Here is a 25,674-nt window from a genome sequence, read left to right as displayed (position 1 = left end):
CTAGGCGACGTCCGTGGACAATTGATAGTTCTAACTTCTTGACATTACATTTTTAAATCTCGCCACTGGAGAAAACGGCCTCAAAGGTTCAGGCTCAATACGGGTCAGATTTCATGCCAACCACTAGTGAATCCGGTAATTATACATGTCTAAAGAAGTTTCCAAAACAAGAATGCAAAAGCAATAAGACTAATCCACCAACATCCCATATATCCCTAACCTTGGGAAGCGCTCAAGGGGATTCATCCATCATATTGACAACATATCAGATTACCCAGAGCCTCTGGCAATGAAAAAAAAAAAGGACAATCTAAACATAGGCGACGGACACCGCCAACCATACCGGTCGAGATTCGGTTCCGCGACTCTCATCCCATCCTATTTCACTCAAAGTCTGGCCAACCTTGCCCTTCATTGCATCGCCCTTACCCTTCTCCCCAACCCAAAACTCCGTGCCCTTCAACCATGCTCCGTCCCCAAGTTCAAGACACTCTGTGATTCCGCGACTAGTCACCTTTTCTCCCTTAGGGCCCTTGTCAGGACAGATTTGTTCAATGAGCTCCTTAAGCGTCAAAGTGATAGGGGCGAGGAAGGATCGCCAATGGAATGGTCGTCCCGGGTTTTCCCAAGGCGGAAAATTAGATTCAATGATATGGAGGGTGGTATGGGTTTGTGGGAAGATGTAGCCCTGTCCTGACGGGAGCACAACTGGTTTGTCGGTTGTGGTAGGGATGTGTGCGCCAGAGGGGAGCGGAGGACTGGTAGGTGTCGGTGGAGGTGGTGATGCTGCTGCGGCTGCGGGTGGTGCGGCGGCAGGCGGAGCAGCGTTATATGGCGGAGGGATGACACCAGGGGGCTCTTGCCACGGCTGCCAACCAGGAACGGCGCCGATGTCTGGCCGCGGCAAGACGGGGATGAATTGAGCTTGCGCAACGGGTGGCACGCCATGTTGTTGGCCTGTGGCCGCGACAAAACAGGGTGGCATGCCGCCAAATGGAACCTCCAAATTAACCGTCATGTACCGCATATCCGCCATTTGGCAACGGTGTAGCAGGGAATCGGCAGCAATGTAGATCTATGTAAAAGAACTCGATAGTGGGTACGCGCGTGGTACCGACAGTAAAGTGCCTGCTGGTCAAGTAGATATGAAGAGCGGGTGGTATCAGCGTGGGAGATAGGTGAAGCCGATATTGCGATGCACCTGGGGCCCTGGAGTAGAAAAGCAGACATGGCGATAGATGGTCTTGATGAGCAATATATACCCTGAGACCCTGACTCAAAAATAACCTGAAGTTCATAGTAGCCTCTGTCATGGTGACTACACAAACATTGACTGTAAATTCCGCTATGCTGGTGGTGAATGCCCAAGCATCATTAGACTGTCGCCACAATACATGTTCAAACAAGCCAGCAGGATGCTTTGTTGCCAAAAAAAAAAAAAACAAACAAGACAACAATGCCTTGTAAAATGGTAAACACCATTAACTCCTGGAAGAAATGCCTCCCTTGCCAGTGAGGTATCAGGCAAATAAAAAAAAAATCAGTGTGTGATAATACAATCCACCATGCATCATGGATAATATGACAGTGTAGATCATTCATATTTTCAAACGTCTCCTGTGACAAAGAAGTATTGTAACCTCGGCAGAACGATCCGTTACCCTCGAGCGACAACGGCAAGGCAGTCATAAATCTTTCGTTTCACTGCCAAAAAAGTTCCTTCATCACCTTTCGATGCTTTGGGATTGACTGTGGCAGCACGTGCGGAGCTTTCGATTTCAATTTTTCCAGCCCCAGATTTCCTCACAACGACGAAGCCATCGATAAGTAGTGTGCCGTCCCCTCGAAACTCTGCAGAATGCCCAGAGGCTTGCATAAGTTTCCTGAGATCGGCTAATCTAAGGTCGCCCACATGAAGCGGCTTGGACAAGGACCTGGTCGCGGCAGCAAGGTTTGGCGGTAGGACGTCGAGAAGGGGGAAAACTTCTTTCTTGATCAGGGCTTCATTAGCTCGGCTTTCCACCACGTTTGGTCCTTGGATGTCGGCACCCTTTTGCAACATAGCCTTCTTCTTCGACGGTTCCTCGACGTCGTCGTTCTGGGTAGCGGTATCGGGCCCTTGCAGATTCGCGGTAAGAGCAACCACTCCTAATGACCGGACATTTTGCCACCTAAGACGTCGAACCAACGCGCGGCTAAGCTTAACCATCCAAGCATTTGTATCAACACTAGCATCCACGGTGTCTCCTAGTTGAGGGGTGAAAATATCAACGCCTGGTTTCGAAGTGGCACCATCCAGACCAGCGTTTGCCGCTAGCAAACTTCGACATTCCGAAGCAAGCGCGATGGTTTCATCTTTCATTCCGCCGATAAGAATCAATTTCCGCGGCTGAATCAGGGGAATTAACATCTCCAAACTCCGCTTATCGTGCAGACCTGCAAAGTCAACGTATGCAATGCGAGCGTTCATATTAACTGCAGAATGCACCAACGTAGCTTTCGTCGGCCCTGAAACATCCTGACCCGCGGACTCCTCCTCAGATACCTCGGAGTCTTCTACGCCATTCAAATCCAAACTGCCAGACAATGACATGTCCGCCTGCTGGTCTTTTTGGGGCTGCTGCCTTTTGCTAGGGCCAAGTTTGTCGCCATTTCCAGTCTCGCCCCAGCGTCTTTTTTGACCTGGGGCCGGCTGTATCCGGCCGTCAGGGCCCCGCTGTACCTGCATTTGCGCCTCTTCACGCTCCTCAGCCCTAAGATATTCTTCAGGTCGTATGAAATCTCCGTATTGATCACCTCTTCTTCTCGGAACGACGTATGGAAACATTCTTTCTCTGCCTTTCTTCCCTCGAACGTCGTAGTCATACACATTCCTTCGTCGAAGAAGGATGTTCACACCCAAATCCGCATCCGTTAGAGCCAGTTTGCTTCGATTGGAGTGAGCAAGAGTAGTTGAAAAGTTCAAAACTTTGCCTTGCTGTTCCGATTCGGAGTCTTCAGATGACGTCGAGCTAGAGGCATCGTCTAGCGCATCTGGAGCATTTTCAAGGTCCGTTTCCCCTCGTCCTTGTGCCGTATTCTGTAGCTGCCTTTGGGTGGCCAGGTACTGCTGATAAATTACTAGCTCGTCAGGGTCTAGAGGAGCTTTTTGGACATCGATGAATGTCAACTCTCTTCCACCGCTGTGAACCTGTTCTAATAACTCTCCATCAGAAGCTTTTTCCAGGGCAACACCATCTTTCCGCTCTCCATACCATTGCCAAATGGTATGGCCCAAACTATCTCTAATCGTTGCGGTGCTATCCGACGACGACGGGTTGGCTGGACCAGCTGATGATTCTGTGAGAATCACCAAATTTTCAGCGCCTTGCGCTACATGTCGCAATATCTCTTTGCTGAAACCCCAATCGAGAGATGTATCCGACGCGATGATGACTTTTGGCCCCTCTGATCGTAAGATATTTTCTAATTTTGTTTTTCGTTCTATAATTTTGAGATGCCGGAATGTGAAAGGCCCAAGCCCCTTATGTGGCCCTGCACTTTTCTTATCTGACGTTTGGCCTGGAGTTCCCTTTGATTGCTGTCCACTTGCTGCGCCTGAAGATCTTCCAGCACCAAGGGACTCACCACCATCACCACCTTCAAACTCACGAACTATACTTTCATCCATCCATTCTAGCATACTACGAGCAAGTCTCATAGTACCATGAACCTTTTTCCCTGCCAAATACAAGTTAGCATTTTTCAACGAATTCTCTCCATCTGGACCATCAGCTGCCTCGCGCCAGGCGTGTTCCAGAACATAGGCCAATTCCAAAACTCGCGCGCTTGTGTCAGTAGGAAGTAAAACAGTTCCTTTTCTCGCGATGCAACTTCGAATCATGTCAAGCAACAAGTCGTCTCGTTTCTTTCTGCCTCCACCAGGGGCGAATTTATCACCACCTTTTGCACTGCAGACAAGAGCCGTTGGCTTCCGAAGCTGTTCGATAACGTCTGTGCGATTTGCACCGGAACTTCCGAACCAAGCTGCACCGGCAATCACATTTTCTCTCGCCTGGTTCCAGTCAACTGCGTACACAATCGATTCCATCCCGTGCTGAATGTGCCATATTGTGCCGCCTACTGTATGACCAGCATTATAGGCGGTGATTGTAAGACCGTTAAGGGGAGGAGAGAAGGGCGATGGTAAAGGCTGATGCGGTTGTGAGTATTTTAACGGGTGGATAAGAGAGAAATGGCGAGCGATGTCCTCAGAAGTAGGAGAGGGCAGTAAGATTTTTCCGGCTGTAGTGGAATTCAAAGTGTCACCTTCGGTCAAAGCGCCTGCAGGGGCTGTTGGGTCTTGTGTGGGCACTGAACCAGAGCCGTTCGAATCTGATATCGAAGATGTTGTCGGCAAGAAGGTCGAAGCCAAGGGAGCAGAGCTGTACAGGTCTTGAAGGAGGGACCTTCCAAATGATATAACTGGGTATGTCGCGTACACTGGAATTTGGGCAAATAGAGGAAAGGTTTTACAACAGTAGACGAAGGCTCCAATGTGGGACGGTGTGGCATGGGTTAAAAGGATCAGTGAGAGTGTTGGAATATGCCTATATTCCGAGGGTTAATCAGTCACTGAAACTAAGAACTGCGCAGGATGGTAACGGTCATCAAAAGGAAACAAAAGGTCGGAACAGTGACTGTAAGCGTACTTTTCCAATTCTTTGAGAGCCGACGGATCAAACGTCTCATCCCATCCAACATCGATTAAGATCTTGACACCTCCATCAAGTTCCAGAATGGACTGAGACGCCTTCGAGTGGGAATACTGGGCCCCAAGAAGCGGCGTAAACGTAAACATATCGACGGCCTCAAATCACGGAATCGCTTTATCGTAATTAGCTTAGCTCTGAATTCCAAGCCTGTGCAAGGCTCAAGGTCAGCGGAAAAGAGGCGTCCGCAAAGATCTGGCGACCAAGCAATCTTTTAGAATATAGGCAAAGAAAAGGCGGGAGGTTTCATGGTCCTCGTAACTGTGGGTACAAAAATGGGCGTATTATGCGTAATTGACTTTCATCACCGTTCCCCGTCATTAACTGATGGTGATCCCCAAGTGACGACGTCTTCACTGCTTTGAAGGCTTTGCGGAATGAAGACGCAGACGAAGCTGTGAATCGGAGCTCTTCGGGAGTTTGATAATCCGCTTCCGACAGTCGGATTACATAATTAGTCTTGGCAATCTTATCTTATCTTATCTTATCTATATGGCATTCTCTGTCTACGGAGTACGTTATAATTGACGACACCTTACGGAGTAGAATTCATTCAAAATTCGATCTGCGATTCAAGTGCAATTCGACAGCTAAAAACAAACAAATGACCACGAAAATGCAACAAGGATGCATATCGCCCGAGACCATACGAGATACATGTCGACCAGCGTCCCCATTCGACTGGCCCTCGCTACTTCTTCTTCCCACGTTTCTTGGGGGCGGCTTTGGTTGGTTTTCTTGAAGTCTTGCCTTTACCCTTCCCTCCTGCTTTGGAGGCGGCAGCTCCCTTTTTAGCTCTTGATGAGGTTGTTTTCGGAGTACGGTCAATTGCTTCCTCGTCACTGTCCTCTTGTTCGCTCTCGCCTTCATCATCGGCCTCCTCGGTGTCCTCGGTAGCCGCGGTCTTCGCACCGCCTCTTTTCTTTGTCGCTGTCTTGGCCGCTGGTGCTTTAATTTTCGCCGTTGCTGCAGTGGTTGTCTTCTTTCCCTGTCCCCTTTTGGTCGTCGTCTTGGGCTCTTCTACTCGTTGCTGTGGGTCCTCCAGTTCCTGCACATTCTCTTGAGGAGGATTTGCCGCTGCTTCTGCCGCTGCAGCAGCCCTTCTCGCTGCTGCACGAGTATTTCTGGCCACTGGTGTTGTATCTGAGACGTTTGTAGTTAGTTTTGCCTTCGTATATGCCCTACCCGTCATTGGAACTGCTATTGTAGCTGGCTCTGGTTCGTTATTCGGTTGGCTGCGGCTTTGAGGTTCTCTTTTCAGCGCAGTATTAGCTTCATTGACAGTTCTTGACTCGCCAAACTCTGTGATAGTTTCTGGCGGTTCAATTGTGGGAACGGCGTCCTGGGCGACTGCTTCTTGAGCTTGGCGTTGGGTCTCCACGATCCCTGCACCTTGGCTAGTTGTCGCAGTATCACTTGGTGCTGTCACTGTGGGCGCGATATTCTGCTTTCTGGCTTTTCGACCGGGAGGCGGGCCGCGTCTCGTGTTTGCTTTACGACGAGGTGCACCGCGACTTACTTCTGTAGCTCCCACTGGATTCCGGTTGGACGCAACGGCAGCTGGAGCGGGGCCAGAGGCTTGGGTTGCACCATCAACCACCCTTGGGGTCCCAGTACCACTAAATTCGCCCTTAATTTTAGGGCTAGCTGGTCCTCTTGTGATATGGCGTGATGTTTCTGATAATGCGCCCAGTCGTGATCTATTCCCTCGACCGCGCGGCGGACCAATTCTCATTTTAGGTCTTCTTGGTGGCGTTGTAATATCGATGGGCCCGGCGTTCGGATCATGTTCGATACTGGGGAACGCTATATCTCTAACATGCCTATTCGGCGCCATTTCTGGATCTATCACCGCCGGACGGGGTGGTGATGGTCGGGATGTCCTGGCTGATGGGCTTGGTATCGGCAGTGGTGGAGAGACAATTTCGACATTTCGTCGACAAGGCCTGGTCAAACGGGGATTTGGCGACAGATTTATCGGATTACTCAACCTTCTGATGCTTGGCGTCTTGCCCGGTCGTCCTGCCCAGGTTCGAATCCGCCTGAAATTTGTGATCCTCGGGAAAAGCTCAAGTAGTGACCCTTTCCTGAGTCCTTTTCTAGGCATCGCTGAGGGCCGAGTAGAGGTAGGGGTCTTTGACCGGCTTTCCTCTCGGGCTGGACCGGAGCTAGAATCATGACTCGAAGGGTGGTTCGTGTTCCCCTGAGGAGCTCCCGACTTTGAAGCGTGCGTGCTGCTGCTTCCACTCGCAGCTTCATCTGGGACGGAGAGTTCTTGGAATCTTCTATGGCGCCGCTGACCGGGAGCGATTGGTGAAGAGGAACTTTCTTCCGACTCTCTTAGATTGGAAGAGCTGAATGTTGCCACGGAGGAAGATGCCTTCAACGACGAATTTTCTTCTTCCATCTCGGCATGGAAAGCCATTAGCTCAGGTAACTTTTTACCGCCCGTTTGGCCCGCCAATATTTGGCTGTGCTTTCGCTCATGATTTTCTTCCAAAGCTCCCCTTCTGTTTAATTCCATTTCTTCTCTCTCATTTCCATGCAGTTCCACTCCCTGAGATCGCTCTCCACGTTTTAACTGACTACCTTCGGAGGATAATTGCGCTCGTCCATCTAGGAAGAGGGTTGATGTCAGTTCACAATTCTAACTGAAAAACAATGATCTTCGCAGTTCCATGCAGGGCATGAATTAATCAATCGATTGAAACGATCCAAGAATTGTAATGAGAAGCCACGGATTTCCTAGGGTTAGTATCTTACAGAAACACACCCGCAAGGAAAGGCTCAAAGTTTCAACCTTTAGAAAAAAGGTAGACTCACTCGCATACAGTTCGCCCTCTGATACCTGCACACGTTCATTTATAGGAGTTAAGGGACTTATTGGCGGGGCCTTGACGCTCTCATCGCTCTGGTCTTCTCCACCCCGGAGTTCATTCAACTTCGATTCCAGACTCCGCTCGTAAGCAGATTTTGTCCCCTCGATCCAACCCTCATCCATGGGCGTTGGACTTCGTGGCTCAGGGGGCTCATATTTTAAAACGACCGCGGCTCCAGGCCCCACGTAAGATCCAGTGGCCCTGCTGATGCGCTGAATCTGGTCATATAGTTCTGGATTGTGAATCGGTGGCCCAAGGCATGGTTCTGTAACTGGCATATCTAGGTCGAAATGCTGGCGGCGACGCTTTCCCCCCGAGTGGTCGTCACCTGGATGCTGATCATCGTCCGAGCTCTCGACGCTGGAGCTCCCTCTTTTAACACCCCTGTGGTTTGTAGGACCATCGTCGAAGACTGTTTCGCCTGAGAGCGATTCATCGTCTGTCGGATGTGGAACAATTTCCATATGCGTATAGTCCACGGTCGACATTCTTGTCGGGACTTTGACATCCGCCGTATCTCTAATATAATTTTGCTTCGGAGAGCCAAACTCAAGTGAATTTGGGATTCAAAGATACACGAGAGTCACATCAAAATAGAGAATCTATATGAAGGTTCTTCAACGAGGGCTCAGATAGTAGTTTAGCGGCTGGAAAAGAAGTAGTAGGTGGGTAGTATACACGGACAAAAATGTTCCATGATAGTAAGTAGAGACGAACATGGAATGTATAAAAGCAGAGCGAGAAACGAAGGAACTAAGAGATACTATTCAAGAGAGAGAGAGAAAAAAAAACACCTCCAGCTCTGAATTGGTTCTCAATGGCGTACTATGAATCGGAGGCACAATAATGACTATTAGAAAATGACAATGCAGAAGCCAGGCCATTGTCTGATTCAGGAACAATGGTGAAATCCTGATAACTTCTGGTATGAAGATGATAAAATAACACTCAACATCACAATGCAAACCCCAAGTGGATGTAGAGACAAATAGAGGCTCTACCTATCATCGGCTCCTTTTAACCACCGACAATGCCCTTTAACATCCCACAATGGAGTGACCAGGCGTTTGCTGCGGGTGTTGCCTGCTTGAATTCCAACCATGGCTATTCTGCTCCTCTGACCCATTGAAGGATTGATCCCTTCCAAAGATTGCTGTTTCAAAAGAGACAAACATCCAAGCTTCTCAGAAGCTTGCATTTTGATGAGTGACAGGCTTCCATTATTAGCCCTTTACTTTGAATGGGACATTTAACGCCATAAGATTAGACCATAGATATTGCAACACGGTCATTGATCACCTTGGTGTCCGTTTTAATCGTTCAATTTCGAGCTTGATCCGGTGGTCGCCCAGCCAGATTTGCAGCGCGGTCATGTGACCACTAAGAAATTACCTTGGCGGGGCCGGGGCGGAAAATCGCCTCTTGCAAGTCGACATTTTAAATGCAGGCTTTTCCACCAGATAACTAGAAACCGGAACTTTGTTTAGGCATTAAGAAAACAAAAAAAAAAGAAAGAAAGAAAGAAAGACTATAACAACTAACACTATTATGCGAGATCCGGGTTTGTGTTGGAAAAGAACAAATAGGACAAAAAGCCAAAGATGATCTGATCCGAAGCAGTCAAACCTTAAGGCGGCCAGGGGAGTTTTCATAGACTACGGAGTAAGGAACCATTTAAACACCACAGAACCCAGACACCGCAGGATTCAGACGATAAGAGAGTGGACTGCCTAGAAATCATGTGTAACATCTTCATTTCGAGTATATGACAAACATATATGCGGCCGTAAAGTCATGTCATCATCGTCAATCCCATCCGCAAAACAGAACCGGAAAAACAAATAAATAAAATAAAATAAAATCAAAAACTAAAGGTCACAGAATACGGGAAAACACAAAAGGCATAAAGTAAGAGAAAAGAAAGAGGAAGTTAAGCCAAGCATCTGAAGTAAAGAAAAAACGCAATGATAATAACAACTAATAATAATGAAAAACACTGTGTAAAAAAACAAAGTGAGAAGAGAAAACAATACAAAAGCATACATACTCCCTTGACCCATTTTCCTCACATATCCGCTCATGTGCTCATGACCATAAAAGAAAGCGTGGATGATAAAAAATGTCCAGGATCCTAGATAATCAGGGGACAAAGCGGTCACCAGTGAACCCGCCTGCTCTCAGCTCAGTAAAAGGAAAAGTGGAGAGGGGTCATTGTCATTGTGTTAGGACCTTCGGGAATAATGTGGAGTGAACCTGCCTCAAAACAAGAAGCTCTAAGTGATTCAGGAGGGGGGAAAAAAAAAAAATTGAAGATAAAAGACGATCAGCAAGGCATTAGGTAAACGATAGTAGGGTATCTCTGGCCATGGGAAACGACTTGCAAAGAGCTAACTGAACTGATCAAGGGGGAAAAAAAAACCAGAGGAATAAAAAGAGAGCAGCCAAGGCTATATAGCCGAGGCAAGCCAAGCGTCGTGTACTCGTTCGTATGGAATCAACGGCATAACTTTCTGACATTCACACCGGTGGAAACAGATATCTCGTGAGTGGTTCGAAGGTTCGAATGTTATCAAAACATTCTACCGCTGCTTTCGCTCGTGGCAACAGCAACAAGTGCCTCAAGTCGTCCCAGTCCAGGATCATTAGTGGCCGGACCAGGATAGACTCCAGAACGTGGCTCAGAACTAGCATCAAATGTATACCTAGGCGGCTGCGGGGGCTATCAATATTATCAAGTAAGCATATGTAAAATAAACACTCAAATAGGAACATTCAAAAGTAGATATTTAAAGTATAACTCACATTCTCGCTACTAAGATCTGAAATAGCGAGTGAACGCCGACGTTCCGCTTCGCTTTCGTTCTGTGCGACGGTTGCGAGGAAGTCGACGCTCGCCTTTGGGGTGGCCTGGACGCTTTCAGACGTCTTTGGGTGGGAAGAAGGGGCCCTAGTAACCGGTACATTCGAGTGTGAAGGGTCGGCAGACGAAGTGATGAACCAAGTATGTCTCTTGGTATGATCATTCGCATTGGTAGCATCAGCAATAGGCTGCGGCTCCTTGGGCGCAATGGGAGGTAAAGCTTGAACCGGAGCAGGGGGAGCAGCGGACGAAACTGAAGCAGGTTCCTGCTGGCTGGTTACGGCACTTTGTGGATGGGTTGTCTGTTGACTCCATTGGCCAGCGTTCTTCTGAGGAGGACTCTCACGAAGATCAAGTTTGGTTAAATTTCTGTGAAGCGACAGGTCCAAGGAAAGAAATCCTCTACGGTGACCGAGGCCTGAAATGGGGGGCTGTGGTCGTGCCGCTGGCGTCTGCGCATCGAAAGAAGTTGGAAATGGGGGAGCACCAGCTTGTTGGTGCTGCTGCTGCTGCTGCTGTTGTTGTTGTTGAATGGGCTGTTCTACCTGACCAGGAGGACGGTCGATCTGCATGGGCGTAGGCTCGCGCCGGGGCGGTGCTAACGGGCTCTGCTGCATTTGATCAAAACTCTCGATCCCCGGCAGTCTCGGTGGGTTTTGATTCTGCAATGGTTGTAAATTGACCGGGTACGCGGACGGGGTCTGTTCTGCAGACTGCTGGAACCAGAGACCACTGGTTATTGGTCGAGCGAACCCGGTGCTTGGGTGCCAGGTCCTCCGTCGCCAGTCAGAGTCGGAAGGGGATATTCCTTGAGCAGTCTGCGGTGTATGAGGAGTTGATGGACCACCTAAAGGAGTTTCATTGTTAGGATATGGCCCGTGTGCGGGTGCAAGCTGTCTAAGGTGTACAGGCGAGAACGAGCTCGCATGAGAAGGGTCGAATGGTCGACTGTCTGTGGGGACGGACAGGCGGCGTGAATGTATACTATCTCCCCAAAATCCTGTGGTTGAGGCTGGAGATGCGTAGAAAGGGCTCGCTGTATCGTAGTTCGCTGACGACGGTGTAAAGAGGGCTGTGTTTGGCGATGGTCCCTGGAAGGGGTGGATCTGCTGAGGAGGGGTCTTTGGTGGTGAGGCTGTTTCTAGAGATAGCCTGGCTCTTGCATTGCCGTCGTTCGCCATCATTAGTGGCGGTGGTCTGCGCCGGAGCTCCTGGGTCTGACTGAAAGATGACACCGTGGAAGCGATACTGGACGTAGATAGATTCCTGCTATGTCCACGGCTATGACCACCCTGGCTACCACCAGTCCCAGCACGGGCTCTCCCTGGTGGGCGTACTCGGTCGGTTCGAATCTGGCGTTGAAATCGAGTTCCTGTGGCAGCAAGGGAATCGCCAGGAATGTCTTCGTTGACATGGACCGTCTGTGCATGCTGTCGAAGGTTATCTAGGCGTGAAAAGCGCCTCGAGCAATGGCACTGAAACGGTCTCTCTCCTGTATGTTTCCTATTTTTCTCACGGGTTAGCCGTTTTTAAGGCACTTCGCAGAGCAGGCTAGAAAATGGCAAACCTTATGTGACGAGCGAGATGCTCGCTTCTCGTGAAGCTCAAATTGCAAGGTGGAAAATCTTTACAATAAAACCGCTGGCCCTTTTTCTTCTTCGATGGAGGAGCGGTCTCCCCGTGATCCGCTTCGTTCTCGCTTCCATAGTGTTCGCCTTCCGATTCATGCGCCGGTACATCCTCAGGTGCAGAAGACTGCGTTGACGACCCTTCGCTACTCGCGTTTCCATTCGAAACCGGACGAGGGTGCGAAAGATTCGACTTGTTATGGTCGTTCGTGCCTCCGGCCACGGCAGGGCGTTTGTTGTTGTCACTTTGGGTTCCGGTCGCGTTTCCAGTCTGGGATTGCTCCTGGGCCTCGCGCTTGACGGGCCGTTCCATGCGAGGCAAGAATGGCGTGGATGGACTTTTCTGCTGAAAATCCATTTTTATCTCCGCGCCCGTATGGTTGATGTTGACAGGAAGAAAAGTTGTCATGGCTCGCGTCGCAGACTTTTTGACCCTGTCGATCGTCGACGATTGCGAGCAAGGATGACTATCCTTTTTGTCTGGCTTTCCCTTATTTTTATTGTTTTACTTTTTATTTTTATTTTTATTTTTTTTCACTTTTTGTTATTTTACCCCAAAAGGCCCGTCGAGAGTTGACGTCGAGAGGACGTTTCGGATCAGGAACGAGGCCACATCAACCTCCAGCCGTCCCTGAAACACGGGAGGAGTCCAATGAGGCGAGGCTGCTTAAAATAAACCAACCCCACCGATATGCAGTTGACTAGGGCAACGATCGCTTCGGTCTGAGCGAGAAAAGGCGGCGGGAGCGAGGTCAGGATGAAGCCTGTTTATTCCCAAAGAGGATGTTTAGCCGGAGGGTTCCTTGAAGGAAAGGCTACCACCGGAACGCGGATCTTGGAACGAAAAGCTTACCACAGGACGACAAGCGCCAAGTAGGAGAAAGAAGAAAAAAAAGAAAAGAAAAGAAAGAAAAGAAAGGTGAGAAAGGTACAATGATTCGGACAAAACAGAAGAGAGGAAGAGGGATGAAAAGAAGGATGCTCGCCTTGCGGGGTCGATTAAGGCGCCGACGCTCGTAGAGATTGTCAGATAAAAGGCGGCGAGGAGGCATACAACGTGCGATGGGTTTTGGAGGATTGGGTGACGTTAGACCATCGGGATTTGCAGGAGTCCCGATCAGGATGGATGCAGCGAGGACCCTGCTCGAGCGATGGCAGCTGGGTAGACGAGAGCAGGAAGATGTCTTGACGGGTGGTGGGAGGGATGACGGCCAGCGCAGGGCTTAAGAGTCGATGGGGGGAGAGTGGCGGTCGGCGGCGAGGGGTCTGCCTGGCCGGATCTCCTTGTTTTTTGGGGAAGGGCGGATCTGGTGGGTGAATGAGAACTTAACTGTGTCTCAAGTATCGGAACACGCCGAAAGGTATCTGTGATCCGCCACGAGGCTACTTGTCTGGGCAATCCAGTCAGAGAGTTAAAAAAAAAAAAAGGAACCGTTAAGATGGTCGTGCTGATATGAGCAGCAGGTACGGAGTGCACAGTAAGACAAGACCAGAAAAAAAAAGGGATGGTTAACCTGTCGGGAGAGGGGCGGGGACGACGATGAAACCTGCGATGAGGCCCGCTTTGTGGGTTTTCTCGAGGGAGGGCTGAGCGGCTTTAAGAGAGGGACCGGCCAGTGTTGCGCCTGGGTATGGACGGGAAAGGGGAAGATCGGTGGGATGTGGCTGATGGGCGCGTTGTTTTGCCCCCGGAGAGTCTGCCTGGGGAGGGGTGAAGAAAGGGATTGACAGCTCCGTGCCTCGCCCTCGCAGCTTTGCTCTCCCGCGAGTTAAAAGGAACACACGACCCGCTCTCTTCGCACACACCCACTTCGACGAGAGCAAAAAGAAAATTAATAAAGGGTTGAAAAAAAAAAAAAAAAATGAAAAGAGTCAAGGTACTCCGTACTAACTCCGTACGGCGAGTTTTACATTTGCTCAATACACTGTACCTCCGATCTGAGATGCGTGCTCCGATTGACTGAGTAGTTCCCGAATGCGGGACTCAATTATGGGCTCCTGTGCAGCTCTGATGGACAATTGGAAAATCCACGGCAGACTCATACGGATCACAGCTCGTTTAATTTATACGAGGCCAGACTCTCGCTGGAATCGCAGCCAGTTACACATGATCGACAAGAGGCCACTCCGACCTGATTGTTGCCCGCCGGTTGTAACGAGCTCGCATGGGAAGAAGTGGAGGACAGCAGGCAAAATGGCCGTTCCTCACCGTTTGACTTTTCTATGAATCATCATCCCGACAAACGAAAGGGGTTCCCCACGCGCCCATCTGGTTAATCGATTGCCTGAGGCCGCTGGCCCCAGTGGCGACCGGGGGACGGGAGGAGGGTCCAACCCTACAGCGGCTGATTTTCGGCATGAACTCCCCCCAGGATCCATATCTACTAGAACTACCAGATCGACTCCAAAAAGCTGCTGGATGATGAACCATGTGGAATTAACAGCAACTGCCGACGGCCGTTTAAAGTCAAGTAGCTCCGTACTCCACAATACATGCATTGTTACAGGATGATGGATGGGAGAAAAACAGGGCTTCTTTCGACACCGATGCAGGGAACTGACGAGAGACGACTGTGATCTCGAGATGTATATGTACAATTACCAGGAGGAAAAAGTATAATAATACCCTATCTTCTCCGTATAGGGGTGCGAGTGACAAAAGAGGAACGGCAGACGCAGCCAAGAGAGACCGGGCTAGAGCCACCCTCGCCTGGATGACGTTGATGATGATAAATTCGCTTTTTTGCATGCGGCGAACTATCCAGGGGGAGCCCACAGCTCTTGGTTCGGTGGAGCTGCGCTTCTCTTCGCCGGCTGGTTAGTGAGGGGGTGAGGAAACGGGGCCTGTCCAATTGAACCACGCGAGCCCGCAAGCCCGTACAGCCCAGCCTGTTACCCCTCCATCGTGTTGTTTTCTTTTTCGGTTTTCTTCTTTTTTTTTCCCTTCTTTGTTACCCCGAGCGGCTGCACAACAGAGTTCAAGGCCATGTCAGACAGAATCTTCCCCCCTCCTATCAGGGAAGATGCCTGTGTGGCCCCCCGGAATCTGTGATCGAAAAGAAATTCATGGCACGTTCGTGCTGGCAGCGGTCGCCTCCCCCAACTCTTGTCCCGTCCCTGGGCTGTCAAAAACGTATGTATACACCGTGTACTGTACTTGATGTACCTCCGTGCCTGGAAGAAGCCATTTTCTACCTCGTGCGCATCGCCAGGTACCGGTACGCCTTGTCCCAAATCCCCGGGAAATCCACACGGCTCACACGCCCAGGCTTAACTTTTTCGACCAGGAGAAATCGCGCCTCGGAAGCTCTCCTCTGGTTACAAATGCATCATAGATCACCTTACGTGCGAATCAGCGGTCGCGATCCTCCTGACATCCAACCAAGGTTCGTCCGCTCTTCACGGTACCTGAGGATTGCCATGCGGCGGTGTCCAACTTGCCCCAGAAACCTTGTCCAACTTTGACTCTTGAAAATGCACGGTTTCGGCCAATGAACGGCCTCTCGAATGCCGCTATCTCCTTCTCGTCAAAATCTCCCTCTTCCCTTCCCCCTCCTTCTCCAGGAAAAAAGTCTGGTCTTCTGGTTTTGGAAGCTCGTTGAGAAAAAAAGCTTCCTTTCATGCGCTTTTCAGTGCAGGTTTTTCAATAATTTGGAATCTTAGTTCAACGGAACCCCCAACTTTCAGGTTTCGAGAAGCAAAATTAACCCTCAAAATCGCTGATAGCCGGAATACACGTGGCAAGGTGTCTGTGCCTCAGGTGCGCCCATTTTGCGGGAAGACACCCCGTAGTCACACGCTACGTTTCAATATGCTGTTCCGGCGTCCTACGTCCGAGGTACTTTAAATGTCCTTCCTCTCAGGCCAGTTATATATGTTGAGTCCGGGACTGGCTTGAGCTGGGCCGAGCTTGAGCTGGGCCGAGCTTACTACCACGGGTGAGCCCATCCATGGCACGACTCTCAGGATATTTTTTTGCTCGAACCTGGGTAAAATTAGCGCCCTTGCCGGGACATGATGCTTCTGCTCTGAAAAGCACGTAAACGGTCTGCATCCATATGTTCCGTTTACTGCTACTGAGTACGGGAATTATACATTGCAGATTGGCCTGGATCCTGACATCATGATGTTATATACGAACGAATGAGCGTCCTGGTGACCTTCTTAGGCGGAAGTGGAGCTAGGGACCAAGCTCAAGGGACCAATCGACCTCCCTTCCCTGCAATCGATTGATGATTGTATATTATTGAGAGCATCCATTGAAGGGACTGGATCTACCCCATCCTACTGTTGAAAGATCGGTATCCGGCCAAGTTAGTTCTGCCCAGAGTCACCTGCCCACGCACTACCCAACTAACCACCAGAAGTTGCTTCTTCCTATTGATTTTTACCTTGACTTCCTTTTTTTGCCTCAGCATCATATGCGTCTTCCGCCGAGGCAATATACATACTTTACCCCTGTCCAAAAGTAATCACGCCGAACAGTTCCGCAGTAGGCAGATGCGTCCACGTTTTGTCGCGCCAATCAACTCCGGCTTTCTTTCGAATAGTTGTGGTTCATTTTCTTATTTTTCTGATCCCCGACATCAGAGCCTGCTCCGATTTCTTCGACCATCGAATCCAGCTCTTTCGTCGCCCGTATGCGGAGCAGACAGCCCGAAAAATAGCCCCTCTCCCCCCAAATAACTCCGAACAAATGGCGAGCGATATTAGTGCCAGTCCCCAAGATAAAGAAAGTGCCAGCACGGTGAAAAAGGCCCATTTTTCCCCCGAGATAAATGCAGCAGTCGGCATGGCATGGATGAAGGGCTGTTAGTCTTCTTCCCACCCCCTTCTTCTCCTTCTAGCTTTTCGGAAAGAAGGGACTGTGTGAAGCTTAAAATATCAGTTGCGCCGGCGCCCGGATCGCATGCCCCGTGGCGCTTTTATGAACCGAAGCCTTTCCCAGGCCCTGTCCAGCAACCTATCGTTGGAACGCTTCCATAGATAATTGGTTAGTTACCGTTTGCCGCATACATCACTCAATATGCAGAGAAAGGTAAGGAGTGTGCTCGGTAACCACATAGGTATTCAGGTAAGACTTAAGCGAGGCCAGAGCCAGTTGGTCCTTTACCCCGGTTCAAGGGATCATTAGAACACCGGTATGGCGTAAAAAAGTCTTCCCAGATCGGAATTGTTGGTAAGTGGGAAAGAAAATGGACGTCAGATGGATATCGTAACAGAAAAAAGAAAACGGGTCCTTCCTTCGATCTATATAAAATGTCTTCAACAATTTTTGAATCACCAAATTTTTTGTAAATCGGGTAAGATGGCCGAGCGGTCCAAGGCGCCAGGTTAAGGTCCTGGTAGGGGAAACCCTGCGTGAGTTCGAATCTCACTCTTATCAACATTTCTTTTTTTTTTTGCAGAAATTTTTTTGATTCGGAAAAGCCTTGATAGTGGGGATGAAGCTGGGAGAAGCGGTGCAAATGTATCCTTTTTTTTTTTTTTTTTTTTTGGGCTTTTTACCTTAGGCCACGTCACAGAATTGCACCAACCATTCGCCAGGTCGGCGCTCTCTCGTCAAGCAGCTCACCGCGTTTTGACATCATTGGCTTTTGTTGGCCCTCGCTGAGCCGCATTCCGTGGATGCGCTCTCGGGCCGACGAAAACCCGCACCCCCAGCCAGAGGCGTGCAGGGTGGAATCGTATCGGACCTTGCTTCCAGAAGTCTTCTCTAGCGCCGAGGGTCTGAATCATGCATGCCTCAAGGTTTCAATACATTCACTTGAGGCCATGGTACGTACATGCGTTGTAGATATTTCATCTGAGATACGACAAGAAGCTCCACCTCCACAAATACTCCAGAAAATACATACAGCTGCCCAATCATCAACCCGGCCGGTCAAACACTGATGATTAAGGACAGCACGGAACCTACACCAACAAGGTACGCCAAAGCAAAAGGGGCTCCACACACCAAGACAGGGATAAAAAGCAATTCCATTCAAACATTGCCAACTGCCATCTCATCTCCCAAGGGCGCCGATCACAGAGCTGACCATTACAGCAGCCTCACGCTCCCAATTTCCAACAACTTTGGGCGCCATCGACATCATACTTTCCCTCTTCAATCCGGGACTTGATGACAGGGAGCCTCGCAGAACGCATGCACGGATATCTTCACGGAGCCGGTCTTGGTTCGACCTCATTGTACGAGCAGAGACGCCACCACGAGACACAATCTCTTGGACGGCAGGCGACAGAGATGAAGCCAGCGAGCGCCAGAAGTAAGATGGAAGGGATGATGTGTCCAGAGCTTGGAGAACAGGCCGAAGGAGATTAGATTTTTTCTTGTCTAACGCTGCCTGCGTTTCTGTTCCGTCCTGTTCACTAGATGGGTAGATTAGGAATGGGTGGACTGGAGGTTTCACAGTCTGCAAGAGACCCTCGAGGGCTACAATATGTTGGCACCGCGTAGACACCTCGAGGAGGGCACGATCAAGTGACGGAAGCATGGATAAACCCCGCGTCAAAGCAGCTAGTGATGCGGACAACGATGTGTGAATGTAGCCCTTTAGAGTCGCCAAGAGAAGCTCTGGGGAGAAACTGGTAACCGGGATGTTACTCTTTGGCGTTGGAGACAACAGGTACAGAGCAGTTATAGCGGAGATAACTCGCGCTCTTAGCTCCTCTTGCTGTGCGTACGTCGTTGCTCCGGAACTCCGAGCTCGGGGACCCGGAGAAACTGCGGGATGTTCTTCATCCATAAAGACAGCCTTCAACGAGAATTTATTGACGATCTGCTGCGCTCTGGCCTTGACGCTGTTCTCGGCCGGAGTGATCAAATCGCTTCTCAGTGTTCGAATGACCCTGACTCGGTCCAATCCGTAACCTTCTTCCCCGTCTGCCGTTGTCATGAACATCCGTCGCAACATCAACAAGGTATGGGATGCTCTAACAAGCGCCCTGTGATCTTCCCTCATAAGGGGTGCGGACTCGTCACCTTTGTTATCTACGAATCGCGGGGTGAGCTCCACGAGCTGGCCTTCAAGTTGCCTGCCCAGCATAAGACATCTCCCAACGGCCCTGGCCAGTCTCACGGTCGCCCAAGACCTCTCAGCGGCACCTCTGACCTCTTCAGCCGCTTCCCACTTTCTGAGAACATCTCTCTCCAGTCTTTCATACCCCTCCTTTAAGACAGCGACTTGCGCCTCGACTGCCTGCAAGACTCGCTGTCCGGCATCGTTCTGATCGCGAGTATGTGTGAGTAGCGGTAGAGCAGACTTAGTGGTCGAGTTGTGGATATGGGTATCAATCTCTTGGATGTCGAAGAGGACTCGCGATAGAGGGGTAGAGAGATCAAGCGGTGTGTCAGAGGGATTGTTGGTGCTAGTGACAAGGTTATTCGCGAAGGACGTTGGGGAGAACGACGGGTCCAGGAAGGCCTCGTAGTCGATGTAGGACGGCTCGGGTTCAGCCATGTTAACGGAGCTCCTCCTGCTGAGAGGGAACGAACCGCTTGGCCTGCTCTCTGGTTGCCATAATGGCGGAGTTGATCAAGCCTTAGCTAAATATTCCCACGCCGGTTCGAGACAAAGAGACCAGACAAGGAGCGGGAAGAGATGCGGGGTTGGCATGGAAGCTTACTGGAGAGTAGTATGCTTAGCGATCTGAGGCAGCTCCGCGCAACTCGAGTGTTCCCTGATGTGCAACAACGAAAAAGCGGAAGATATAAGCCTTGAGTCGATACAATTCATAAAGGAAAACTAGACAAATACAATCCTTTTCCCTGAGCTTTCCAGATGGTGTCTTGAAGAGATGCTCCGTCGAGGTGGCGGCCCGGGTGACGGGATGGTCGAATGTTCGCGCCGAGTGAAGCTCATGTGGGCGGTCACGTGGATGTCGATGAAGTCATCAACGGTTGGGCTCTCAAAATCCTGTAATGCTAACCGACCCGCGCGCCGGCCGACGAATCGAAGCAGCCAGAGCGAGCTTAGGCGCGGACAGTTTGGATGAGCAATTGGAACGGCGGATTACCGCCAGCGTGGCGAATTACGGAGGCACATGTATATACAACACGCTGTAAAAATAAACGGACAATAGAGGCCCCAAAAACAAAAAAAGAAAAAAAGAAAAAAAAAAGGAACTAAAATAAATAAATAAGAAATATCAGGCGCATCCGGAGCCACGGATTCATGTGAAGAAGAAGAAGAAGAATAAAGGAGGGATCCAGCTCCCAGCGGTCATTACGAACTAGGTAGGCCTTAAGGAATACATGCCCACAAGCACGCAGAGAAGTACAGCGTCTTCCAAACTCCCCAACTCCCACAAGTACAAATGGAGGGTATATAACTTAGTGAGCGAAAAGATGAATGTTTGATCCAGGATAATAAAGAAAATCCCTATACGGGTTCTTCTGGAGGCTCCTTCACCGAAACCATCTCGTATTCTCCACCTCCGTCCCGATCATGACCCCGGCTTCGCCCTCGAGAGAAGCCTGCGGCTTCTGGGTCTTCGTTGTCTGCATGTGCATCTGGAGTGGTCCGAGCGGTTGCTCTTCGATTGGACGAAACGCCGCCGAAAGCGATCGGCCGAAGCTCCCGGTATTGGCATGCCCACATGCCAACGAATGTCATAAGCGCCGAACTTGCGCCTTGTAATCCCCACCATAAGAGGTTGGAAGGAATCTCGTGGGTATAGAAAGATGTGATGACGAGGTGAATGAAATGTATGGTAAGTGCGAAGTCGGGAACGAGTTTTGAGCGCGAAACTAGGAGAAGAATGAAGATGACGCTGGCGATAAACCCCGCGAGGTTAGTAGATATAGATAGCAAAACGTTCCCACCGCGGCGGTTAGGGAAAGCAGATACGCACCCGAAGAAGCTATTTAGCAACCAAACAAAGCTCAACGTCCATCCTATCGTCGTATCTCCTCTTAGCGTCCGCCAACTTAGGATGAGATCGGGTGAAAATGCAGTCCCGGCCACAAGAGCCGCAAAGAGTATTAAGATTGTAGCGCAAACATAAAACGCGACCTGTAAAAGCAAGATCTTCTTAACGATGATCAGCGGCGGGAGGTCTTTCAGAGCACCAGCTCTCCGAGGTTTGCGCTGACGGGGTTGCATGGAATGGGGGGTAAAAAGGAAAATCGTCTCAAGGTGCGTCAGCAGTAAAAGTGGGGGAAGTTCATATCTGGCCCAGGAAAAAGAGACAACTAGAAATATATATGAAAAGGGCAGAAAGACATCGGCCTTTTGTTTTGTCGATCCGCGATCGCTTGTTTTGAATCGAAATTCATGTCTCCCCTTTGGAACAAGCCACGATGACGACGGCCAAAATTATTGCCCGATCGAAAAAATTAAAGTCACGTGAGGAACACGATGGGCGGGATTCCGACTGAACTTCGATAAACTGTACGGCATTGAAACAACAATAGCCCGCAGCCCGCTTTCAAAAGAGTACCTATTCAATCGTTTTTCTCCGTTTATATCGCCCTCTGTCAAAAACGATGGGCTGGTTCTCAAGTTCCTCAGATGCGCCCCAAAAGGCCTCCGACGGCGGTAAAATTGCCCCCGATCGCTCGTCCCGAGACAAATGCTACAAAGGCCGAGACCTGTTTTTTAAATGCTTAGACCAGAACGGCATCATAGACGCTATAAAGAAGGACGGAGAAGCACGAGCGAAGTGCGCGAAAGAACTGCAGGAGTTTGAGAATGCTTGCTCGGCAACATGGGTAATTTCTTCGCCTCTTATGCGCCGCACACCGTGGAAGTTTATGTCGTGTTTCATGCACTGGGTACTGATTCGGGCTGCTTTCCATCTTAGGTGAAATATTTTAAAGAGAAGCGAGTAATGGAATACCGACGGGACCAATCGATCGAACGGATAAAACAGGACGAAGCCGCCGGGAAGAAGGTCGGAAATTAGAAAAAAAAAAAAAAAAATCCCAGAAGTTTTTTGAATGTTCGGCATGTTACATATATCATGGAAAAGGCGCACGGGTTGAGTTGTATATTATTGTATTGTATTATTTGGGAGGTTTATCAGAACAGCTCTTCTCTCCACCTCAACACCTGGATGTGGGCAGGCATGGAATCGCCTTTCCTCAAGGATATGTAGCACGGGTCCACCACTTGTCATACCGTTCAGACCCACCACTTATTTTGTATATTATTGTCCTTCAGATAGAACTTAAGTCCAACAAAATTATTCCTATTATTCATTGTCCGGCCCCACTGATCGGGGTTTAATAAAAATTCAGATGCAGAAAAAAAGAGACTCCAGAAGCTTGGTTGAGTATCGCTAAATGAGTAATCATGTGTGTGAATAGCAAATGGTTAAAAAACAGTTTTCAGAGCGTCATCGTTTCCACTTCGCCAGTTGCTCATTGATGTATTGGGTCTGAGATGGGCCCGAAGGTAGCTGCCCCTTTGCGAGCAGAGCGGCCAAGTTTGTTTCCGCCTCGAGAGCAGTGTGGGCTGGGGGTTGCCCAAATGACTGAACAGGGGCTGGATTCTGGCTTGGAGGAAGTACAGATAGCCCCGAGTTGTTGTTGCGAGTGATATTGCTCAGAAGGTTAGCGACATTGGCTGCCGGCAGAGTAGACGGCGGATATTGTTGCTGCGACAAGGCGGTAGGATTTTGTTGTAGTGCGCTAAGAAGGGATTGGAGAGCCGGAGCGTCGAGACTTGATATGAGGTTTGCGACATTGGACTGAGGACCAAGGGAGCTCTGTGGTGGGCCGGCTGCCTGGGTACCTAAGCCCTGTTGCATGGCACCCTGATTTGATGTACCAATGGGGATATTGCGTGCGTGAATGGCGACCTCCGCCGCAACTTTCGGTTCAAGCCCGGCATATTCTATAGATATCAGTATTGCATACCAAAATGAGTAGTGAAAAGTGACCTTTACCATTGAAGCGAACATTATCAGCACCGCCACCACGGTCGAATACTTGCAATGGTATTCTGCCTGAATATTGGTTGGTCTTCGATAGCTTCACTATGACTAGTACGCCTTCTAGTATCTGACGCCGGATTACTGCGGGAAGACTTATGCGAGGGCTAAGAATTAGGACGTCTGTTCGCAAGCCACGGTCCCTAAATGCTGTCTCTATTCGATACACAAATTCACTACAAAGCGCAAATCCGTTAGTCTGTAATATATATGTAACAACCAAATTAACTTACTTGTCCACGTTTTCCAAAACAATTATTTGGACATCCGGTACATGACGTGGCGCCCTTCTCGGGATTGGAAGTTCTGAGTCGCTGTCATAGCTTGGACCTCTGGGAGTAGGGCTGCGGTAGCGGGTCCCTGGCCCATATGGGGACCTCGAGCGTCGACGACTCCGGTGATCGTATCTTTCGACACTCCGATCCCGAGAGCGGTACCCCTCTCGGCGAGAGCCCCGCACCGGCGACCATGTCGGTCTGTAATTATCGCGGTGGCGATGGTCTCCGTAGTCCCTACCCTCGTTCACAGACGATTTTCTGTCGCCTGCCACTCGATCATATCGTTCACTTCCCAACCGGCCACCTCGTCCAACGTCTCGGTTCCTAGAATAATCGGGTGACCTTGATCTCCTAAGCCCGCTTGGCTTGGATGGCTCAGGGGCGTTCCTGGAGCTCCGTTGAGGTTTGGAGATTTCCAAATCTACTGTTGTCAGCAATCCTACAAAACTCCCCAGGCGCTTCAGTTTCGCGGCTTACGAATTTTCCGGCCCCTTATAACACCGCCTTGCTCTGCTTCCAGTGCGTTACGGCAGGATGTTGCATCCATAAATTGGACAAAGCCATACGCCGGCTTTATCGATATCTGAGCAAGTTTTCCATATTTATGAAACAGGTGGAAGAGATCTCGCTTGGTTACCCGTTCACTGGGAAGGTTACCTACAGGTGGTTAATTCGCCGCATTCGTGCAGATACCTCAAGTGAACATACCAACAAACAATCTTGAGCCGGGAGCAAAACGATCCCAGACACCTTCTGTAACGTATACTCGTTCGTCGTGAAGGAATTCATCATACTTCTTTTGTGTCTCTGGACCCCACGGCGCCTCATCATCACGGTCCTCCTGTGTCTTTGAGGTGTGCGGTTCTGGGACTCCACTTCGAGGAGCATGAGATGCAGCCCCGTCAGCTTCCTTGGTGCTTTGAAAACTAGGAGAGTTGGGCTGATGGAACAATGCAAGTAGGGAAGGCAATCCGGTTTGAGCGGATGGCAAGGCAGAGGTATCAGAACCATTCGACTGTAAAGATGTCGATTCATGAAGATTACTTTGGGAAGGTTGGGAGACTCCATTTAACGCTGGCAGATCGTGAAAAGAGCGGATATCATCAGTGGGCGAGGAATTAGGGTGAATTTCAGGCTTTGCTTGTGGAGGCGGACGTGGTGGCAGGTTATAAGCAGAAGATAATGAAGACTCCGTGTTTGATAAACGGGGGTTTGGATCAGCAGTAGGGCTTTTTATGGTGGCAACGGCATCACTGGTATGCGTGCCAGTGGAATTTGGCTCGCAAAGGTTATCGAGAAGAGTTTGATAATTGATCCCATTTTCAGAATCATTAAGTATGGCTTGATCACTATTTGGCCGGCTTTGATCCTCCCTCGAAAGGCCAGAATGCGTTAAGTCACTAGGCCCAGTTGAAGTGGAAGGTGGGCGGGGTTCCCTTGGGGATGACTCGAAGGGGTCCGCATGGTTCAGAGGACGATTCGCGGATGAGGGGGCACTCGCGGAAGTGTCTTGGGCAGAGGTAGCGGTCACTGTAGATGAGATTTGGCTGGCTGGAAGAAGACTTTGAAGAGCTGCAATACTGAATTCATTCTTTGCCCCTTGGGGCTCTGCTTGGTCAGAAGCAGGAAAGCTACCTGTGCCTTTGTCTTGATCGCTGGCATCCGCCACCTTGTCATTCCTCTCGCCCAATAACGAATAGATGCGGGCATATTGTTCCATCAAATGAGCAGTGTCGCCGACCTTTGCCAAATCAGATACGGCCTGCGTTGTTCTCGGTAAATTTTCGTATGTCGATGTGTCGTTGAAGATTGGGTCCATCTGATTCTCGAGTACCGGGATGTTGGATGGCTCAGGAAAGTGAAGAGGGCGTGGGCTCTCCGGCGTCAATGTCTTGCCACGAAAGTGAAGCACATCATCCGGAGGCTCGGATGCCATGTCTGTAGTGCCTTTTCTGACGCGAAAGCATTCAAATTCTGTGCTTGGTATGTCGGCCAAAGCCCAGGGGCGACAGCAAGAGCTTCAAGACGGACCACGCTAAAAGGTTCTATGGGCTTTTGTCTGGCTGGAAACGGCTCAGTCTTGAAAAGAAGAACCCGACAGACTTCACGAAACTGCAACAACCGCAGAACGGCAGCAGGATGGCTCTCGAGAAAGTGGGTTGTCGAGGATGAAAATATTTCTGGGACGTCGGCGTGACTTGATGAGCAGGTTGGCGGGACAGACCTGTGCTCTCGGACGCAAAACCTTGCTCTCCACCCAGAACCATCAACAGCGCGACAAACTAGCAGGTAATGCAGTGCTGGGTGAATTCTCGACTAATTGGTTGACTGGCGGGCACG

The 25,674-nt window shown here is 49.9% G+C and overlaps 9 protein-coding genes and 1 non-coding gene across 10 annotated transcripts; 2 read left to right on the top strand and 8 right to left on the bottom strand.

Moving 5' to 3' along the window:
* Positions 1–310: 310 nt before the first annotated feature.
* CIMG_01923 (uncharacterized protein) lies at positions 311–1,036 on the bottom strand (the record flags this gene model as incomplete). The annotated part of the gene is made up of 1 exon (XM_001248151.1): positions 311–1,036. One exon carries the CDS (start codon positions 1,034–1,036, stop codon positions 311–313), a length of 726 nt encoding a protein of 241 aa, XP_001248152.1.
* Positions 1,037–1,657: 621 nt separating this feature from the next.
* Positions 1,658–5,103, bottom strand: CIMG_01924 (cleavage and polyadenylylation specificity factor; the record flags this gene model as incomplete). The annotated part of the gene is made up of 2 exons (XM_001248152.2): positions 4,692–5,103; positions 1,658–4,589 (listed from the first exon to the last, which is right to left on the bottom strand). Exons 1-2 carry the CDS (start codon positions 4,838–4,840, stop codon positions 1,658–1,660), a joined length of 3,081 nt encoding a protein of 1,026 aa, XP_001248153.2. The 5' UTR covers positions 4,841–5,103.
* A 230-nt stretch (positions 5,104–5,333) lies between these two features.
* On the bottom strand, positions 5,334–8,894 carry CIMG_01925 (uncharacterized protein). The gene is made up of 2 exons (XM_001248153.2): positions 7,575–8,894; positions 5,334–7,367 (listed from the first exon to the last, which is right to left on the bottom strand). The coding sequence occupies exons 1-2, from the start codon at positions 8,116–8,118 to the stop codon at positions 5,443–5,445; spliced, it is 2,469 nt and encodes an 822-aa protein (XP_001248154.2). The 5' UTR covers positions 8,119–8,894; the 3' UTR covers positions 5,334–5,442.
* Positions 8,895–9,351: 457 nt separating this feature from the next.
* On the bottom strand, positions 9,352–13,233 carry CIMG_01926 (C2H2 transcription factor). Its single transcript, XM_001248154.2, has 4 exons — positions 12,972–13,233; positions 12,058–12,882; positions 10,433–11,993; positions 9,352–10,349 (listed from the first exon to the last, which is right to left on the bottom strand). Exons 2-4 carry the CDS (start codon positions 12,525–12,527, stop codon positions 10,200–10,202), a joined length of 2,181 nt encoding a protein of 726 aa, XP_001248155.2. The 5' UTR covers positions 12,528–12,882; positions 12,972–13,233; the 3' UTR covers positions 9,352–10,199.
* Positions 13,234–13,235: 2 nt separating this feature from the next.
* CIMG_01927 (uncharacterized protein) lies at positions 13,236–14,617 on the bottom strand (the record flags this gene model as incomplete). The annotated part of the gene is made up of 2 exons (XM_001248155.2): positions 13,236–13,509; positions 14,328–14,617. The coding sequence occupies 2 exons, from the start codon at positions 14,615–14,617 to the stop codon at positions 13,236–13,238; spliced, it is 564 nt and encodes a 187-aa protein (XP_001248156.2).
* Positions 14,618–17,420: 2,803 nt separating this feature from the next.
* On the top strand, positions 17,421–17,504 carry CIMG_15021. The gene has a single exon. It is a non-coding gene; the product is annotated as a tRNA-Leu (tRNA).
* Positions 17,505–17,847: 343 nt separating this feature from the next.
* Positions 17,848–19,881, bottom strand: CIMG_01928 (golgi transport complex component Cog5). Its single transcript, XM_001248156.2, has 2 exons — positions 19,748–19,881; positions 17,848–19,631 (listed from the first exon to the last, which is right to left on the bottom strand). The coding sequence occupies exon 2, from the start codon at positions 19,579–19,581 to the stop codon at positions 18,127–18,129; it is 1,455 nt and encodes a 484-aa protein (XP_001248157.1). The 5' UTR covers positions 19,582–19,631; positions 19,748–19,881; the 3' UTR covers positions 17,848–18,126.
* A 239-nt stretch (positions 19,882–20,120) lies between these two features.
* CIMG_01929 (uncharacterized protein) lies at positions 20,121–21,372 on the bottom strand. The gene is made up of 2 exons (XM_001248157.2): positions 20,975–21,372; positions 20,121–20,893 (listed from the first exon to the last, which is right to left on the bottom strand). Exons 1-2 carry the CDS (start codon positions 21,223–21,225, stop codon positions 20,503–20,505), a joined length of 642 nt encoding a protein of 213 aa, XP_001248158.1. The 5' UTR covers positions 21,226–21,372; the 3' UTR covers positions 20,121–20,502.
* A 180-nt stretch (positions 21,373–21,552) lies between these two features.
* On the top strand, positions 21,553–22,953 carry CIMG_01930 (uncharacterized protein). The gene is made up of 2 exons (XM_001248158.2): positions 21,553–21,833; positions 21,926–22,953. The coding sequence occupies exons 1-2, from the start codon at positions 21,609–21,611 to the stop codon at positions 22,025–22,027; spliced, it is 327 nt and encodes a 108-aa protein (XP_001248159.1). The 5' UTR covers positions 21,553–21,608; the 3' UTR covers positions 22,028–22,953.
* On the bottom strand, positions 22,145–25,483 carry CIMG_01931 (RNA-binding protein). Its single transcript, XM_001248159.2, has 5 exons — positions 24,043–25,483; positions 23,812–23,991; positions 23,290–23,773; positions 23,012–23,232; positions 22,145–22,959 (listed from the first exon to the last, which is right to left on the bottom strand). Exons 1-5 carry the CDS (start codon positions 25,268–25,270, stop codon positions 22,460–22,462), a joined length of 2,613 nt encoding a protein of 870 aa, XP_001248160.2. The 5' UTR covers positions 25,271–25,483; the 3' UTR covers positions 22,145–22,459.
* Between the last annotated feature and the right edge of the window lie 191 nt (positions 25,484–25,674).

This window comes from Coccidioides immitis, assembly GCF_000149335.2.
Source record: "Coccidioides immitis RS genomic scaffold supercont3.1, whole genome shotgun sequence".
NCBI lineage: Eukaryota > Fungi > Ascomycota > Eurotiomycetes > Onygenales > Onygenaceae > Coccidioides > Coccidioides immitis.
The sequence above is the reverse complement of the archived record's forward strand: the minus strand, read 5'-3'. Positions and strand labels throughout refer to the sequence as shown.